This window comes from Dipodomys ordii, unplaced genomic scaffold (assembly GCF_000151885.1).
Source record: "Dipodomys ordii isolate 6190 unplaced genomic scaffold, Dord_2.0 Scaffold1, whole genome shotgun sequence".
In the NCBI taxonomy this organism is placed as follows: Eukaryota; Metazoa; Chordata; class Mammalia; order Rodentia; family Heteromyidae; genus Dipodomys; species Dipodomys ordii.
This window is the reverse complement of record NW_012267217.1, coordinates 58,228,247-58,249,687: the sequence shown is the minus strand read 5'-3', so window position 1 is coordinate 58,249,687 and position 21,441 is coordinate 58,228,247. Positions and strand designations below refer to the sequence as shown.

At 36.4% G+C, this 21,441-nt stretch overlaps 1 protein-coding gene across 1 annotated transcript in view; it reads right to left on the bottom strand.

Moving 5' to 3' along the window:
• Nyap2 (neuronal tyrosine-phosphorylated phosphoinositide-3-kinase adaptor 2) overlaps window positions 1-21,441 on the bottom strand; it is a 201,332-nt gene that overhangs the window by 21,515 nt on the left and 158,376 nt on the right. The window contains exon 5 of the mRNA XM_013037915.1: window positions 1,822-2,031. Coding sequence (XP_012893369.1) covers window positions 1,822-2,031 — 210 coding nt within the window. The remainder of the gene's footprint in view (window positions 1-1,821; window positions 2,032-21,441) is intronic.

Here is a 21,441-nt window from a genome sequence, read left to right as displayed (position 1 = left end):
AACCAAGAGGAGGACGGAAAATGAATTCACTCTCTCTTTTTTGAGCTTGGGCATCCATCTTCTCCTGCCCTTGGTACTGATGGTTGAACTTCTGAACTCAGATTGTGACTTGTGCATTGGCCATGAACTTGAACTAAATTCCACCACTGGCTTCTCTGATCTTGTAGAAAGCAGATCATGAAATTCCTAAGTTTCAAGCCAAATACTTACAAAGAATCTCTTTGTGTGTCTTTATATCTCTCTCTATATATATGTAGATCTATTTATCTATCTGTCTGTCTGTCTGTCTATGTACCTACCTACCTACCTACCTATTTATATTCCATGACATTGTTTTTATTTCTTGGTGGTACCTTGACTAAAACACACAATATATTGCGTTATCTATCTCTCCTATGCTAGATTTTATTCCAAGTTACAAATGTATTTTATTCATTATATTCACACACCACAACAATGTCTGTTACAACACAGGCATTTAAATATTTCCTCCAATTTTATTAATATATCTGTGGTCACAATTTATTATATTACCCACACATTTTATATAGAACTGGTACAAATTCACTAATTCTTTAAAAAACACTAACAAGCCCCAAACTAATCACAAGTCACAATTGATAACCAAACAATAAGTATGTGTGTGTGTTAACTACTATCTGATAGAATGAATAAAGAGTCCCTTTATATATTTCTTCAGTAATTTATACTAGATCATAAAATGTCTTCTAAAATTTATTCTAAATGCACTTAATGTTTCTTCTGCCGGCTTTAAATGTATGTTGTAAGGTTGGGTCTGCCTAGGCTACATGATACAACTCCATCACCAGAGCCTTATGTTGCATTTGGAGTCTGTGGAAACTCTTGTGGATCCTTTCCCAGAGAAGTGTCCTCCAAGCTTCCTGTCTCCAAGGGAAGTCACTCATTTTGTTAAAATTACCATGCCCCCAGCCCCGACATGTTTCTGTCAGGAACGAGAGCACTGGCTAAAATGATGCAAATTGCTTTCTCATATGAGTACCAATGTTGGGAAGAACACTGCAGGACAGGTCTTTTCCTCAGAGCCCTCACAGTATTGCAGAATCAAAATCTGAAAACAACAGGAGGCTCCCCAATTGTTTGTGTATTTCAATTGAGTCCGGCGTGTAAATTAATCAGCTCAAAGCAAGCATACGCTGCTTTTAAAAATTGATGTTTAATAATATATCTATTCCCCTTACAAAATTGCATGGCATATCTTAATTTCAAGATATGAAATTTAGATGTGCATAGGTAACGTTTTTGTCCTTTGACTAGTTCTAGAAACTTAGCATGGTGCCTGATGCTCAGTAACTGATAGCTCAGCTCACTACTTCAGATGACTCAAATTATTCAAATTATCTGTTCTCTCTACCACCTTCAGATCACCTTTGATATATTTCTGTTCTCCATTTCCCTTTTGATCAAATTTTACCAACTGCCTGAAAAATTATGTAAAATAACACAAGTTAGCACATACACAAAGTTAGCCAAACTTCATAAATGAATATTCCCTTACCTGAAGTTACTGATATTTCTGAAAGGCTTCAGTGAAAAATCTTTAAAATTATCTGGCTATTTCACTGCAGAGCTCTAAGAAGTGTCAATTTCTTACCTATCATCTTTATGCACAGTCATACCAGAGTGCAGTCCAAAGCACTGTTGTACTCTTTTATGTGAAGAACTAGTTATGTGCTTTCTGACAGATTCATCAGAGAGGTATGCTGTCTAAAGGGTTGATTGCATGAAGTAATTTCTAGATTTCCAAGGAATCACTATCTGGAAGACTGCAATCCTACTTACCTGAACCATGGTTTCCTGCCAACAAGGTGGGGCTCACCGAACATCTTCCCATTCTGCTGGTGACCACAGGTGGCCCCGGGGTTCCGTCCCATTCCTGAGCTTTGACAGGCTCTCTGGAGGAAGATGTCCCATGGTGCATTCTCTCTTTGCTGTCCAACTTTGGTAAAGGCTCCGTGCTGTGGCTGCGGATTTTCAGTTCCTCTGTGGATTCTGTATATGCAACAAATTACTTTCTGTTAAACAAGAGTCAATTCTTCCCCCAATTCCTTTTAAGAAATTAGAGTAATTTTTTCCTAAAATATTTTCAAATAGAGAGTTAAACATTTAGACTTGTGTTAGAGAAGGTAACCTAGGGACACAAATCCCATGGGAACATTTTGTTTCTGCCCCCCTGCTATGTCCAAGTCAATGGGAATACTGTTTTCTCTTTGGAAAAAAGAATACCTCAATGAGTTTTGAGTCTTTTTATACCTTTTCTGAGTTTATCTTTAAAGGAATTTTTTTAATTTTTTCAAATTTTTTATTGTGATTAAGTGGTTACATAATTTCCCAAATTTCACAGTATTGTGGTATAGTGAAGCTTAGTTAAAATCACAAACACATTCTAACTTTCATGGGGCAAATTGTCTATCTTGGTCTATAACATTTATGAGTTCTATGAGCTCTGCAATACAGTTATTTCTTCCACATTGGGTGGTATGTACATTTCTTTTGTTTTGCATAGTGTCAGCTGTTCCCTCTTTCCCACTTGTTCCCTCCCTCCCATCGCTGCCATTGAGTTGCTTAGTTCATTTTGATCAATGTCCAGTACAGCTGATGGGTCCGGCTGTTATGTTTTTCCCTGATTTCCTCTAGTTCTGTGTCATCCTCCTAGTTTCCCTCTGGTCTGCACATATATACCATACGTGTGATCAGCAGCATGGGATTATTTAGTAGTGAATCAACCAGATGAGTGGAAATCATTTGTTTCTTAAATCCTGTTAATTTTGTGATATCACCTAACATTTTGGATTTAACATCCACTTATCAGGGAGACCATGTGCCATTTGTCTTTTTGCACTTGGCTTACCTCGCTCAACATGATTTCTTCTAGCTCCATACATTTCCCTGCAAATGCCATTACCTTGTCTTTAAAGGAGTTTTTGAAGACATAATTCACCTTTATCCTCTTGGCACATCTTTCATTTATTTTATTCCTTATGCCAAATAAATTATACTGCATGTGCTAAAATCACCTGGTACTTTTTAGCCGACAAAGTTAATGACATATTTCAGCATTTGAAAACTCATCCATTACTTGTTTTTCTATATGTTCAGTTCTTTTGTTTGACCTGATCATTAACCTTCTTGTGTTTTATTCTAGCTCTAAGTTCATATCTGTGTCATTTATGCCTTCTGCTCTTTGTGCATGCCTTGCACATTGTTTGTCTCCTTTCTTGTGTGCTTTCCATTTAATCCACAGGATTCAGCTAAAAGTTATTGTGGGGGACTTGGAAAGTGGCTCAGTGGTAGAATGCTTGTCTTGAATACAGGAGGCCCTGGGTTTGATTCCTCTGCACCACATAAGCAGAAAAAGCTAGAAGTGTTGCTGTTGCTCAAGTTGAGGAGCGCTAGCTTTGAGCTGAAGAGCTGAGGGACAATGCCCAGAGTTCAGGCCCCACAACTGACCCCCCAAAAAAGTTATTGTGTTGTTAGTGATTTCTAAACATTTTATCTGAAGTGCAGACCATTCTCTTCATCCTTAAATTCATTTACCCAGTGGCTCTCCCATGAATAGCATCATTTTAACATTTCAAATACTGAACTGGTGGTTTCTTCTACCAATCACCCATTCAACCAATCACTAGAACTTCATTCTTCCCTTAACTTAAGACTTACTAAATCCATCAATCAGGAGACACTATTTTTGAAAATCGTAATTCTCCTTTCTCTTCTGCTTTTTTCAGTCCCTCTGGTTCAATCAAATCTTGTACTTTGAATTTTTGCAATGTTTCATGGAGATTTTGTCTTTGACTCCCCCAAAGTACAAGATCTTTATATACCAATATCATATATTCAGAAAGTAAATGTGATCATAGTTTATGCTTGAACAAAGTACTTCCATAAGCCTCTTGCTTATACACAGACTAACATACAAGCTGCCCACCACAGACCTTAAGTATCGTTCCCATCTTATTTTTCCTTTCTTCTTTAGCTTCATTCCTCTCTGATGACCACTGTACTCAAGGGGCAGCACCAGTAGCTAAATCTTTTGCATTTATCTCACCCAAGGAAAACAATTCTGTCTCAATACTCCCTCCTCTGATGTTCAGCTTAAGACTTCTTTGCACATAGAACTAACTCCACCCAACCCTGATTATAGAACTGAGCATCCCTGAAAACCATCCAATTGTAGCCAGTTGATTACTCTTACTTACTAAATATGTGAATTGACATTTTCCCTTTCTTTCTCTCCCCCATGTTGGGAAGTTAAAGATTAACCAAACTGGGCACCTCTCCCATTTCTTGTGTCTCTCTGAAGAAGAAGGTGGAGCTGTCTGTCAATCAAGACAGATGTGCAGCACTAGTAAATGGGGATTTAACAACCGAGGTCACCATCAGGTCTTATGGCCTGCACTGACACCTACCTCAGAGCAGAGGCCCTCAGCATTATCCCCAAAGCTCGACATGTTTACTAAGGAGGCAGACAGCAGATTTCTGAGTCTGGATCAACATGACCTTCTCACTTATGTGATGAATTAAACAAAAACTCTTATTTTCCTTTCTTCAAAACTCCAACTTTCATTGTAAATTGGGAACAAGTACCATTGGGAGATACCATATTCTTTAACAGTACCTCAGTGTAAGTGGTCCCTAAGCATTTTGCTCAGTCTCATCATTGTTTGGTGAAGGTCATCTGTGCACTGAGCTTGACTCATATCATTTGTTCATATATCTGCTATGTTCTAAAAGACAAGAGTTCCTTGAAGGCAGGCTCTGTTTTGTGGTTGCTTTTTTTTTGTACGTCTTAACAATTTGATTTCCTAGCATCTAGCATATTGTTATGTAGGTATTTCACTTTATTTATTTACTCAGTAGCTTTCTCTGTTCTTCCAGCATCTACCTGGAATGTACAGGAAATACAAAGCAATCACATCCTTGCTTGCTTACTCTTCTTCTTTTACTTTCTCATAGGTAGAGTCCATCACAGCTCTTGGATACCACTCAATTGCAAAAATATGTGCCATGAATTATAGCATATAATGAGGTGATCTGAGGCCAGGAAAGACAGACTTTTGACAGTCTCTGAGATGTCTCAACTTTCTAAGTGAAGCTGTTCAGACACTGAAATTCCAATTATCCTGAAATCAAATATAAGAACTAAAAACATCTTGAAGGTAGCAAGACATTCCAGCATAATCATAAGAGTGGGAGAATTTAGCCAACTTGCTTTTCAGTGCCCTGAGCCAAATGAAATGAAACCAGTATCAGAAAAGAACACCATAGCAGAATATTCAAAATTTCAAAGAAAATGCTGAGCTAGTTCTTCAAAGTCACAGTCTCATAACCTAAGGGTTCACCTTCTTCACCCCACTTTATATTGCATATTTTAACCAAAACTGTGAGAGTTTGCTTTAGTACCTGTATTTATATTTTCTTCTATGATATAAATCAAGACTTTCCTTCTATTTTCTTTGTTCATTTGTCACACACAGAAAATTCTCTTCTATTGAAATTGTAACTAGCCAAAACGAAGCTCTCAAACTTAAACTGGGTCTGAAAATTGTTTTATATAGATTTTTTTTCACATCTGAAAGGCAGGGATATATGTCAAAGCATCTCAGCCAAAGTCAGTGTCTTTATTCTCATTCAAATTACAAGGATTTACAAGTCAGAAATCAGTGGAGTGTCATTTAGACCTCAAGACTCAACTATATAAAAGCCCAACACAGCTTTGAAAATAAAAAGAAGCACTGTTTCCTTTTTTCTTGTTTCTTTGTTTTCAAATGCCAAGTCTTTGTCTTCACCCCATTTGTCAGGTACATTTAGAGAAACTTGAACAAAAGAATTGAGCAAATTGTAGTGTTCAGACTCGTGCTTTGTACCTTGATGTCTAGTTCCTTAATAGAATGCATACTTGAAAAACTGGTGAGAGTATCATAAATGTATGACTGGACATTTTATTCATAAATCAATCTTGTTTTCTCACATAGATGTTCAATAACTGCATCTCAATCAAATATTTATTCTATCTCAAATAAATGCAAAAATTAACAAAATAGTTGTCGAAAGGACCATCAGGATAAGAAACATCATTAAGACATATTGAAGTTGGGTATCAGCAGCTCATATCTGAGATCCTAACTATTCTGGAGGCCAAGACTTGGAGGATTGTGGTTCAAAGCCAGCGCAAGCAGAAAAACCCTGGAGATTCTATCTCCAACTAGACAGCAAAGTGCTGGACTAGAGACATTGCTCAGGTAATATAGTGCCAACAGAGGGTCAGAAAGCCAAGTTTCTTAGTGCTCTAGCACACGCGTGCACATACACACATACACACACACACACACAAACCAATTGAAAACTCAAAGAAATATATTCATAGTTACTCATTTCTATATTTCTCAATGTTGTTTTAACTTGGGCTGAAAAGAAAAATGATTTTAGTAACACTCACAACAAAGTGTTTACCTATCTTACATGATAGCCATGAGCCGTTGAGAAATGTAAAGGGAACCTAAAATAGAATAAACTTTATAATTCAACTTGTCTCACCCATCTAAGAATGAAAAAAAACCTAAGGTGGGCCAACTGATAGGTCTCAGAACAATAGATTTCTAACTTACCTGCCTAGATGAATGCACTGTGGCTAAGAGGTTAAACATAACTCAATAAACCTCCTTCATTGTTTGGACAGTGACTTTTCCCTATGGGATAGTCCTGGGGCAGGACTTAATGTTCTGATTCCCTTATATCCCAGTATAAACTAAAGCCAGCATAAAAAGCATTGTCATCCCAACAGCTTTTCTTAAAACTTCCACTACATTTTGATCTTGCCTGCATTCTTCTCTCCTTGGACACAGGACTAAGGGAACTGTGTTGCTGATTTCTGTAGCATTACATAGCAGTTTCCTGCGGAAACCCAATTTCTCTGTGCTCCTACTTACAGCACCCACTTGTTTCTCACAGTGCTACATGCTTAGACTATGCTTCTCATGCTCTTTTCATCAAATTGATGAGTGAATGTTGATTATTGCTCTATAATCAGATACTTCCATTAAAATTTGATCTCAGAGGTCTTATGAATACATATAAGTATATACATACACATATAATATCTATTGTATGTATATAATATAAACATATATATGTATATACATATGCACATATATTTATATAACATATATCATCTGCATACTTTATATATACATATAATATACATGATATGTCTTTTCCAGATCACATTTTTACATCGCATTGCTTTAATATTTATGTTTTTAACCTGAGAAAGAATAAAAGGACAAGAGATATGAGATGTCCTTCCAGAATCAAACCTTCTCTCCCAGGAGCCAGAATATCAAAACTCATGCAGCTAACTTGAAAGTTTCATCTCAATGTGTATCCATTTGTTCCTCCTTTGTACCATTCTAGGGTGCTTGGCCCTCTGTCTTCTTCCCTAACCTTCCCTCCTCCAAACCCTGGCCCAGCAGTGAACCATAGCCAAGCTCTCTTGGTTTGGATGGTGTTTATAATCAGATCTACCCTGTCAGACACTGGGTCTTATCCACATCTCTTATTCACTGTTTCCCAAATATACTTACTCATCAAATCTACAAAACCTAAAGATCCATCTTCAGTTCTACAGACAAATAAAATACAGTAATTGTGGATTGTTACATATGGTTTCAGGGATGGGGATGGGTGAAACATATTAGAACTGCCAATAATACCCTCTCTCCAAACTTGTTTTATCCCTAGCTAAAATAGTTATAATCTTCAGTAAAACAAACTTGATTTCATATATATGCCACACTAAGTATTTGCTACTTAACCATAGTAAAAATTCTGTAACCTGCATTTTCACAAGTATAAGACATCATCAATCATTCTTATCGAGGTGGGGGAAAATGCAGACAAGAATCTAATGTACATCCTTCAAAATTAAGAAGTGTAAGGGAAGGGTGGGGGGAGGGATGGATAAGAGTGTTGAAAGGGGTAACAGTGATCAATATATTCACAAACTATTATGTGAAATGACAACTCTTTTGTACAACTATGTAAAGATGGTAATTTTAAAACAGTAAACAACACAATACATTTAAAATACTTACATTGGATTGGAAGTAACGATGTTAATTTTTCCGAGTGTTCCTTTTCATATCTTCCATTCATTTTCTTAAAAGTTTCTAGCATAGCTCTATGTTTCTCCCCAGCAGAATTTTTAATTGTGGGGCTGATGAATGATTTTCTTTGTTATTGCTGTTCCTTTGACTTGATATACCTAGTCTCCTTGACAAAATGATTACCTAAATAACCATGTCTTCTTTGGAAATACTTAGCCAAGGCACAATTATTTCAGGAAGTCTTCTCCTAATTCCTTTTGAATTCAAGGTATGAACACAAGGTTAATATCAAACTCGGGCTACTCTAATCCTCTCTCCAGAAGTGAATGAGCTTGAAGCTTGTCATCTTGCAGTATCTTAGCTTTAATAATTATAATCAAATACAAGTATTACATTGTCCCTGTCATGTTAAACATAAACTCCTGGTTTTTTATTTTCGTTTGCACTTGGATAGATGGACCAACCACTAGGTCAACTGTGGGTCAATGTAACAAAAATAATAATGAAAAAATCTGTAGGAGCCAAGGTCATGGTTCCACATTGGAGATGGGCGATGGATACCAGTGGTGTATGGCTATAGTTCTAGCTACACAGGAGACTGATATCTAAGGCTCAAGGTTCAAAGTCAATCCTGGTAGGCAGGTACATCTATTTCCAATTAACCAACAAAAGAAGCTCGACGTATTGTTAAAGGAATAGAATTCCAGCCATGAATAAAAAAAATATGATCAAGAGCGCAAGGGCCTGAGTTCAAGACACATCACACACACACACACACACACACACACACATTTCCACATTGCTGTTCGGTTCTCATTACAGCAGTTGTGAACCCTTTATGTGACAATTATACATATGGAAACACAGGTTACGCCTGTAAGGTACAGAGAAAACTACATTTCTATAGGCTAAGTAGTATACTAAAATCCTCTCTACTTGTTGCTCCATCCTAAGCTCCCTAAAATGCAGCACATATAGTGTGTGCCTTGTGTTCCTGTATAATTTATCTCTGGCATCACCTGTCACTTATAATTACTGCTTTATTATGCTGCCTACCACCTACACCTGACTATAGCTCTTTCTGACTGATAATCCCTATGAAAGAGAGTCCTAAATGCAAACCTAGAGGATGAATAAATGTATGCAGGACAGTTAGCTTATTAGTTTTCACATGGTCTCTAACTACACCAGTCTCATACGTTCCTCTCCAATCTCTCCTCCCATGACAGGCATAAACCAATAACTCATGAATGTGAGTTACAGAATGTGGAGAAAAATTATTTTTGTGTTAAATTATAAACACTTCTAATTTATGTGCTAATGATGCATCAAAAAACTAACAATTTTACTGGGGAAAAATAAGCAGTATCTAAACATATGACAATTCACAACATTTTCCTGAGGGATTATAGATTGCATTCTCCTCTTTTTAAAGGATTAATTTGCTATATTCCATTTAGTTATTTCTCTGGGCTGGTAGACAACTTAGAAATTCATACTCCTTAAAAGGAATCTATTGATGCCACTGATGAGCATGGAAGCCATCTGGAAACATAAAGAAGTTTCCAGGACTGTGCCTTCATATTGGCATAGTCAATAGGATCAAAGTCACTGTATTCTGCTCTAACCATTGAACAACGGCAATAATCAAAGTGGTCCACATAGATTACTTAAGCAGAAAAGATAATGTATTTGAAATACTAAAAGAGGTGCTGGACCAAATTATACCACCTGATGAGTATTAGATTCCAACATCACAGTTTAGGCCCCAAGGGAACTTTGGATATCACTAACTACAACCAGCTCCCCCAAATCCAAGGTCACGTCCATGTGAACACTGTGGTCTTCTTCACCATGCAGATAACTCCAGGATGCAGGAGTTCTCACCTCATCTGGAAACTTAGTTCAATGTTGAACTTCTCTAATCACTATAAAGCACTTAATCAGCTTCCTTCCAACAATCATTTATGAGTTGCTGCTACATATTTAATCTATCTCCAGCACTTCCAGCTTTAGATTATCTTTCATGTAGGGTCCCATTCTTGTTCCACATCCTCTTCCATCATAGGATGTAGATCCTCACAGACCAAGAGCCTCAGACACGTACCATCAGCTCCAAACATGTTGGTTTTATATTGGGCTGGCCTTGAAATGTGATCATTCTAATCTCTACCTCTTGAATGGGTAAGTGTACCACATCTTCACATGATATGTAAGGTGGAAGGGGAAGAGATCACATGAGAAAGAGAAACCAGGCACTAGTGTTGCACATCTGTAATACTAGCTACTCAGGAGGCTGAGATCTGAGGATCCCATATAGAAGCCATCTTGGCAGGAAAGTCCATGATATTCCTGTCTCCTATATACTACTCAGAAAAAGCCAGAAATGGCATGGTTGCTCAAATAGTAGAGTGCTAGCCTAGCAGCCTTGAGCAAAATAATCTCAGGGACAGAGCCCAGGCTCAGAGTTTAAGTCTCAGGACAGGTAAAAATAAAAAACCCAGAAATTAAAAGAGACAGACAGACAGACTGACAGAAACTCACTCCTGAGGTAACCAATCCATTTCTGTGATAGTAGCATGAATCCATTAACAAGTAAAGAGCGCTGGGCACTGGTAGCTCACACCTGTAATCCTAACTACTCAGGAGGCTGAGATCTGAGGATTGTGGTTCAAAGCCAGCCCAGGAAGGATATTTGTGAGATTCTTATATCCAATTAACCACCAGAAAACCAGAAGTGGTGCTGTGGCTCAAGTGGCAGAGTGCTAGTCTTGAGCTGAAGCGCTCAGGGACAGCACCCAGGCCCAGAGTTCAAGACCCATGACCAAGAGAAAAATGAAAGAAAGTAGTAAAGAGCTCTGATGGCCCAGTAAGTTGCATGAAGCCCTTCCCTCCATAATGCTGCAGATTTGGAATTAAGTTTCCAACACATGAGCTCTGAGGTACACTTTTCATTCACAGCAGTATTCCTAATTCTGGACACTTCTGAACCAGTCTGCTTTTCAATATGCACCGGAGTGAAGTAGGCTTTCTCTCCTTGGCTATATTTTCAGAATAAAAATCTAGAACTGTCACTGTTCCAGCCACCCTGACTTGGACTGAATGTCATATCATCTTTTAAAACTGTGCTCTGGGGAGCTGAGCAGAGCCAGTCACACACAGAGAGTTTTCTACAGAGACTGGGTAGGTAAGCAGCTGGATCCCTCCAGAGTCTAGAGGAAAGAGGACACAATCTCGGTGTCTCTTTCATGAAAGGACACTGGGGCAGGCAGGGACAATTTTGCATGATCAATTATTCCTTCTCTCTCATGTGAGCTTTGCCATTTGGAGTCAGTTATGGCAGGTGTTTTGTGTTACTTTGTTGTGTTTATTTTTATTTATTTTTTATTTTTATTTTTTGCCAGTCCTGGGTCTTGGGCCTGAGAACTATCCCTGATCTCCTTTTGCTCAAGGCTAACACTCTACCACTTGACCCATAGTGCTACTTCCAGCTTTTTACTGTTACTAATTGGAGATAAGAGTTTCCCAAGACTCTTATCCTGCTCTAGCTGGCTTCAAACTGTGATCCTCAGATACTGGCCTCCTGAGTAGCTAGGATTACAGTTGTGAGCCATCAGTACTCAGCTGGCTATGACAGTTTCTAAGGACACCTTTTCTTCAGAGTACCATGATTTACATAAACCAGAAAAGAAGTCTAGGTTTGTGTAAGTTGGCACATAGGGTAAAACCTTGGAACAAAAACTGAGGCAGTCCGAATGGAACAGAATATGTCATAAATTCAAATCCTTCACAGAAATAAAACCAGTTCAGAGCCTTTACATAATTTGCTTAAGATCACAAAAATGGCAGAAGGCAATAATTTCCTAGCCACTTTTCAGTGGTCACTTCTCACTCATTGGCTCTATCATACTGTGTTTCTTCCTGGTTGTGAGTAAAAACACTTTAATAGTTCTACTTATTATCCCAATAAATTCTATTTATCATTCCACTTTGGTCCTTTAAAATTTCTCAACCAAATATGCATACCATTTAACTATTAACTTGTTACCAAAGTATGTGACAGTTGTAGAGATATTGCCACCAAATAATTTCTATCTAAAATTCATTTCCTTAAGTCATCCAAAAATGCATATCTATTGGAAGATTTTTAGAAATTCTATCAAGAAATTCTAACATGGCAGGAAGGCAGAGATTATTTATTTGAAGAACACAAATTACATTTTCATTTGTCCTTCTGTTATGAAACCAAGAAGATTGGTATGCAGAGATGCAAATGGACCAAATCCTTTCTGGCTTTCTCACCAAGATGTCATATACAACCATCTTTGCAGCAATCCGGTGCTTACAGAGAGGCACATAGAGGGCCTAGATACTACTATGAGAAGACATAAAGATTGGCACATATGACTTCCAGATCTGTATCCTTATCCTTTTGCTTTCTGAGGTTGGAATTTGTGGAGCTACTGGGAACAGGCAGAGGATCTGGATGGAAACTTCCCAGTAACAACGGGAGGAGAGCTCATCTTTCCTGAACTTTCAAACTGATTCTCACTTTGTCTGTAACAAAAATTTCAACTATGACATGACCCAAAGATAAATAGTTTCTAACAAACTCAAGGATCTGATACTCTGGCTGTGATGTAGCACAATGATAACATTTTGTGATAACACAATGACAATATTTTCATTGGATTATTGACATAACTTCGAGGTGAAGGAATCAATTAGGCTCCCAAGTATAGCTCAAAATTGTAACACAGATGCCTTTCTCTTAGCTCTATTTTAGGGAAATTCATTTATAAAACTGATATTCCCACTGTACTTGCAAATTGATATATACATTAACTGGAAACTCCTTTGTACCACAACTGAAATATAATAAAGAACTTAAAAAGTAAAAGTAGATAAATAAACTGGCATCTAAAGTAGATAAACTGGCATCTGTACTGAGTATTCAATAAATATTTTAAATCTGATGATTTCAGGAATATCTACTGAATATATAATTGATGAACTTTTGTGATGATCAGTCAAACAGTTTATATATTTTGTTTATATTAATTTAATTATAATAGTTCTATGCAATCCTTTTCTTACTAGTTCCTGTTGGAATAGGATTGGAACATAAAAGGGAAGAAAGGTCAAAGATTATTTTATATCAAGAACAGGGACCCAATTGTGGATTTCACTCTAAGTTCTCTAGTCACAGTTCTTTAAGTGTAAAGCACTGTGCCTAGAACTACAAACAGTGCAAATAAAACAGATTCTCCTTGCCATAAAAGCACTAGCCAAAGCATGTGCACACAGAAAATATATGAATCCAAATGCAGCAATATCTAGCATGATCAAACAGCACAGCCAATATTTCAATAGAGAGATAAAGAGAAGCAAACTTCTAGGCTCCACATTAAGGTTACTCTCTTGTTGAAAGGAAAGCTCGGTAAGAGAAAGAATGAAATCTGAATTTACATAGAAGAGAGACTGAGGTAAGGCTCATTTTTCCAAACACCCCTATTTCTAGTCTCATCAAACCCACAAAACTCCAGGTATTACCACCTCAACTTTAGGCCTTCAGGTCTAAAATAATCATTTGAAAGGGCCATATAGACTTGGATACTAAAATGTGGAAGAATGAAATATTTATTAGTATATCATCTTTCTCAATACTTTTTAGAGTTTGCATCTAGTGTATGCAAACATGAAATTTTCTAACAAGTGAAGACCTCTTTTTTATAAAAAAAATGCTAAATCAATCAACTGTTCAATGACAGAATAATCATTTTTTGTTAAGCAATTTCATTGTGTGGTATTAATCTGATGCCAAGATTCAACGAGAGAAATACCAAGCAAGGTTGTATTGAAAATTCACTAACAAACTACTCTGAATTTAGAGTCAATTCCTTGCATATTAAAAATGGAACATAATTATGGAAAGTGTCCTTATTGTTCAACAATCCTTTATACTTGAAAATAGTGCATAAAATGCAAATGCCAGCCTATAATTTGCCACATTAAATATTTATGCCCACAGTTCTCAGAGGCCCCTGTGATGGAAATGGTGGGCTCTTTTAGTCCTTTTCCATTGAAGACCTGACAGGACTCAAGTTCAGTCACATCCTCCTCACAGAAGCTCTTCCCCTTGATAGAAAAACAATGGATAAAAATCTCTGATGGGGGAAAATGCAATTTATTTCACTCTACAAACAGGATTGTAGGGTGGCAAAATCTTAATAACTTGATCAGACCCAAATGTTCAATGCATGTGCTTTTTTGTTGATCTCTGGACAAATTTCACAATTATAGACCAAAATCTGTAGAAGATATGCCACTAAAATCATCCTGAAGTGAGACACAAGGCAGCGAAAAAGCTAACAGCCTCTTTTCTTGACAAAGAAAGGCTACAGGGATACACACCTAGGTGACCTTAGATTTATTCTCCTCTCCATTGTCGCAGACATAGTAATACTGACTAGAATCTAGCAAGGTACAAAGACTTCCTTTTCATTCATTTATTTATTTGTGTGTGTGTGTGTGTGTGTGTGTGTGTGTGTGTGTGCACGCGCGCACGCGTGTGCTAGTCCTAGGACTTCAACTCAGGGCCTGAGCACTGTCCTTGTGATTCTCTTGCTCAAGGCTAGCACTTTACCACTTGAGCCAGTTAATTCAACATTTGAAGCTCATGGAGGTTCCTGCCCAGGCTGGCCAGGAACCCAGATCCTCAGATCTCAGCCTCCTGAATAACTAGGATTATAGGAATGGGCCGCTGATATGTAGCCTAAGATCTTGTTTTACCTATTCAGGCTGTGTCAATGGTTCTGCCATTATCTGTGACATTGACTAGCTGTGTCCTTTCTCTGCCTTTCTGTATTCAATTTTTCAAGTAAAGGATTTAGACCATACCATCTCCCAGGTGTTTCCTGGATATGAAATTGATGGGGAAAAAAACACAAACAGATCAAGATTTAAAGATCATATACTTCATTTCCTCCTTCTAAAATGAAATTTCTGTCATCCTATGTATATTGTGGAAGTGATGTCTCATCAGAGTTTCTTCCTCTTTAACTCCTCTTTTAGATTTTTCAAAGCAGTTAATGACATTTTGCTATAGAACAGAAGAAGGATATTTTTCCATATAGAATATCTTTAGGTACTGCTAACATCAGAAACAAAGGCACACCCAAAGCACAGAAGAAATGATGCCAGGTCTTAAGAGCAGTAATAATGGTGTGAACGGACTAAAGTCACTATGGTTATAATTTGAATTACCCATTTATGAGAAATTCAAAGGGATATGGCTCCATGAGAGGAATCTGTGCTTACTAAAGCCATGGGAAAAATGGAGACCAATTATTTACTGAATGCCAGGACTCCAAATTTACCTTTTTCTTCTATAGGAAAAAAGGGGGAACTTTATCAATTTTTTTATCATTTCTCTTTTCATCTAGTTTTAAGTGGTAATGCCAGAATAATCCTTTGAATAACAGAAGAGAAATAGAAGGAGAAAAGTTGGGGAAGTCGTTTATTAAAAGGACCTTTTATAGACTAGGAAGACTTTTTTCATGTAGAACACTTTTGTGTCTCCTCAAGATTGAGTTACTACATGTAAGAAACTGCTAGTAGGTATTTGTGGATGAAATTTCTCATTGCATATGTTCATTTGATTAGAAATGACCTAGATATTTGAAGATGTGAAATTGGCACTAATAATACAATGCATGTTTTGTATCAGCAGCTTGGAAACAAGAAGAGATAGTTCATATAGCTAAAGACTGTGATATGGAGAATCCAGGCTGTAGCATAATACAGTAAAATTATTGTTACATTTGTCTTTGGAGTCATCAGCCCGTGGCTACTAGCAGAAAGTTAGCCCCTAATTAACTTTGAGGCCTTGAGGAAATCCTTTCCCTTTGAAGCATGCATTTTTGTTTATCTGTAAATGAATCAGTTAAGACTCTAAAATCTTCCAGTCTAGGATTCTAACAAGTACAATAATCAATGCTATACAAAATGTTCCTATTCCTGATTGCATATTCTTCACATGGAGAGCCATCAAAAAAATGCTCATGCCCAAATCACAATTAAATTAGAATTGCTCAGAACTGGGCTTTTGTATTAATAACTTCTAAAAGCTTCTGTTATTTCTAAAATAAAGTATCAGAAACATTATTAATGTTATGAAAAATTTTGCAATATTCAATATGCTTTGAATTATTAATTTTGTAGTTTGCCCAAACCTCTCTTACTGTGGATTTCCCCATTTTTAGATGAAAATATCTTAATTAGCTTCTTTTCCTAAAGACAATTAAAAAATAGAAATTAATATAAAGGCTTATTTATAATATATTAGAAAGCATTGAACTATGCTATGGGTGGAAAAAATGATTAACCCTTGCATGTTTGCAGATGATCTCATTGTTTATTATTTTAGTCATAATTCTGCCTCCACCTTTATAACTAAGGACCGATTAGGCTGCTAAATCTAAGCAGCAACCAGTGTTGAATTTTGATTCCTTCCAGTTACATCCTTCAGTTAAGCTGTCTTACAAATGAAAAAATTATCAGTACTTTAAGAAAGATAATATTTTGTTTTGTCAATGGCAGTCATTAGTAAAGAAAAGCTCATTGACCTAAGATACCAAAGAAATATCTCATCTAACATTTTTCAATGTTATCTGTCTTGTATATGTATGATAGTTTTAAAGGTCAGAGTTCCTTCTTTTAATTGTTGAACAAAAGACAAGCTTCTAAGTGGGAAGTGTGTGGGTAGGTGGATGTATGCACAGGTGCAATCAATTTTAATTAAGACTCAAATCATTTTAGCAGACAGATGAAAATATGCTTCAATCTGAAAGAATCAGAGACATTCAGGCACTAAAAATATTAATGCATAAGCAGAAAAAAATATCGCTCCTTCCTTCCTGAAAGATGTTATTCTGAAAATACATTCATAAATGTTTGTGAACCAAACACTAAGTGCTAGGAAGAATAAGTCCTTCATTATTCAGGGTAATAAGAATATTTTAGTTTCTATCAAAGCAAATGTAAAATGTCGCATTATTGGAATCATAGTTACTAATAGCCGGATTTGAGCAAGATGAAGATGTCATACATATTAAAATTTCATATGAGAAGCAAGGCAAGGGTATTAACCTTTTCAGTAGAAAATAGCTGAAGACTACAGTCATAAATGCACACAATAGTGTATTTCTTACTGATTGCACTTTACTGACTCCAGAAAATACAGCTAGGGTGAGTAATAATATTCATAAACAATTGAGGCCAATATGGAATTTGTCATAGTATTCCAGGTGGGGGAATAAACATAAATAACTTGAAGGGAGGTACACTAGATTTGACTTTTGTCTCCAAAATGACATTTTGAATGGAGTTATTTAAGAAAAGAAAATCAAGGTAGGCAAAAAAATATCAGTAGGAATATACTTCAATGTGGAGAGGCTGTTAATATTCCGGGTATGTTTGGAATGAGGGTTCTATTTCTGATTGTAATGTTTTTGTTTTTGTTTTTAATGTATCACAGTCTCAAGCAATTAGGAATCTTGGATTTACGTTTGTATGCAATTCAAAGAAGTTATCATTATTAGCCTATGATTATTTCTAAGGCCAAGTGAAACATCTACTGGTCTTTGGTATACTTCTTAGTTTAAGAATAGGTAGTAGGGAGGCTCTGATCTTATTTCTTACTTGTCTTCACGGAAGCCACTAGAAGTATCAGAACTCTGTTTTTATTTTGGCAATACCTCTTCTACTTTTTCTTTTTTTCTGGTTTTTTATTTATTTTTCAGATGAATGAATATCATTTATAGTCTAAATGACTGTCATCATCTTTTCTTTAAAATTATAACCTTCACATACAAACAACATACATGGAAAACCTGTGGAACCACAGACACCAGGAACAGTCATTGTTTACTTGTTATTTAGTGTTTTTGTTTACCTTTTATGAATTCCCCAGAACCTGAGTAAGATGTTACTTCATATTCCTGATACTGTTATTTTTTAATTCATGTTGTGTATTGTTTCATAAATTACCTGGTATCAGACTTGCTTGTGGCAAAATCAATCTGACTGATAAATAAGACTGTAGAAAGTTCCAGCATCTGTTCTTTTATGTTAGGCTCACAGGCCAAAAAAAGCTAGCAGAAAAAAATGGAAGAAAATCAACAATAGAAGTGAAGGAGTAGAAAGAGAGTAAGAAAAGAGCAGTGGTTTCAATGCCAAATTTTTCAAATGAGGCTGTGATAAAGCCCTAAATAAAAAGCATCCATTTCCTGAGAGCCACTAGATGCAGCCTGCTGGAATGAATGTGCAGACATCCAGGACTTAGTGAGTGTCAGTCTAAATGACTGTTGAACCAGAAAGGTTCACTGCTGGACCTCTTTCTAAAGTAGTCCATTCTAAGTTTGCCTGTCTCCTTTAATACTGATATCTTTAAAACAATGCTCCTTGATGTTGTGTCTTTCTTCAGAAAGAATTTTTGACACTATCAATTATTATTGATCTCCAATTTTTAGCTTTTAATGTCTGAGACTTCAAAATAAAAATTCAGCACCTGGGATAGGGCCTGAAGCATTATATGTTCTATAAACGTTCATTACCTGAAGATCTGAAGTGGTACATAACCCAGAATTGCTTATGTACTTAATAACACAAAGAAGAGTAAAATACTTATGGATAAACTTAATCTAGAAAGGAAAATTGCATACTGAAGACTTCAAAGCACCACTGGAAAAAAATTTCAGTAAACATAAACTTTCCTAAAAATAAAGTTTAAGATTTAAAAGTATTGATATGGGAAAGGTCTACACAGTATCCAAAACAATCTACTGATTCAATGTAATCCCTGTCAAAATTTGATTTTTTTATTTTTGGAAAAATAACAAAATGGTTTACATAATTGATATGGAATATCATGCGATATTGATAAGAATAGCAAAAATGATCTTAAAAAAAAGAATAAAATTGGGGCTGGGGAGGTGACTAAGTGCTAGAGTGCTTGCCTTGCATACATGAGGCCCTGGGTTCGATTCCTTAGCACCACATGAGCAGAAAAAGCCAGGCGTGGCACTGTGGCTCAAGTAATAGAGCACTAGCCTTGAGCTGAAAAGCTGAGGGACAGCGCCCAGGCCCAGAGTTCAGGCCCCACAACCGACAAAAAAAAAAAAAAAGAATAAAATTGGATGTTTCAAACATACTTATCTCAAAACTTACTACTAAACTGCTGCAGTGTTCAAACAAATAGATGAATGAAACTAAAGTCCCAGAAATAAACTCTCAAAAATGAGTTCAAATGATTTTCATCAAGAGTGCCAAGCTCACCCACTTGAAGAAGAACTGCAAGTCTCCCTGTGAAACATAGGAGAAAGTTACCTCGCATTCCTACACAAACAAGAAATCAGAATGCATAAAACTAAATATAAGAATGAGAACCATAAAATTCTTGGAAAGTGAAGTGGGAAGTTGTCCTGGTATTTTAAAATCATTTCCAACTATGACAACAAAGCACAGGCCAATTAATAAATTAATATTTAAAAATGTATGGGTCAATGGATATTATCAATGGAATGTAAATACAACCTATGCTGTGGAAGATAATTTTTTCATATATCTCATAAGGGAATAATATTATACACTAATACTATATTAGTATATACTATATACTAACACCAAAACTTCTTTAGCTCAATGACAAAAATCCCCAAACAATGCAATTTAAAAATGAGCAAATGACTTGGGCAGATGTTTCACTTCAAGATTTATGCAAATAGAAATTTATCATATGAACAGTTGAGAAACTTTAATAATCATGGAAATATCAAGCAAAGCTATATCATGATAAAATTTCATGCCCATTAGAATTGCTATTTGAAAGAATATGTATTGTCAAAATGTAGAGAAATGAGCACTACTGTATATAGCTGGTAGGAATAAAAATACTAGCCATTAAGGAAAACAGTATGGTAGAGAAAATAAATACAGGATTAGCATATTAACATAACACTTTTATTTCTGTGTTTATATTCTAAAGAATTGAGAGTAAGATGTCCAATGTATTTGTACATCCATGAAAATGCTAATCACTGCATTATTCAAAGTAGCCAGAAAGTGAAAACAATCCAAATATACATTGATGGGGAATTAAAACTTATTGTGCATATATTGACATATATTTAAATTATTATATATGCATATATGTGTATATTCTCTCTATCATTATATTTAGCCCTAAAAAGGAAGAAACCCTAAAGTATGTGATAACATGAATGGGGTAACATGACCCATCCATAAATGGGTAACACAAATGGATCTAAGAAAAGATATAATAAAGCAAAATAAGCCAAATACTTTTAAGAGCTGCCTAATGCAACCCAAAGATCCAGGACAGAAACAAGAATGGCATCAAGGAGAATGGGAATGTGTTGTTTTCATTCTTGAGGTGGAAGGTGCAGACGGTTGTATATGGTATGAAATCATTTACTTACGGTAAAGTATGTACATTCTATCATAGTAAAATAATTCTATATTGCTTTTGTTAGATTCTCGGGCTTCCATGAACAACAGGAAAGCAGGAATACCAATCTCTAGCTTGGATCACCCACTTGAACATAAGCTAGACTGAACTGTTCTTATAAAAGATGGCTGTGTAGCCGAGTTTACCTTACCTTCTTCCATCAGATTTCCAGGCTCATCCCTACTGTGGCTTAGTATTGTGGAAGATGGCATGAAGAAGGCACTCTAGGACAAGAGTTGAGTCCTCACTAACCCTTCATATGGCTGTGCAATGACGCTGAAAGGAGGGTCTTGCTCATCCATAGGAGCAAGCCCTGGGCCAGGTTTGGACACAGCGTGCTCTTGCATGTCCTGGTGACTATTGCTTGTCTGTGTTGCTCCTTACTCATGTCCTACAATGCATGAATCTAACAATAAACCAGTCTTCAATACAAGTTTGCATTATAACCTGTTTCTGATTCCAAAGTCTTAGAATGTTAAATATTAGAAGATCATATACCAAAGGATTCAATTTTGCTTTATTCATGGAGTGCACTTGAATGGAAGGGGAGATTTATGACTTTTTTCAGTATCAGACATAGATATTCCTATTCATTCGAAGCCATTCCAGAAGTAGCTGCTACATCCACTTACAATCCCTCAGGGGCACGGAACTGCTATGGCTGCACTTATCTGCTTCAGCAGTTTTCATAGCCATCTCTGTTTGTAGGATGATAAAGAGGAAGGTAGGAGGAAAGGAAAGAAGGGAGGGAGGGAGGGAGGGAGGGAG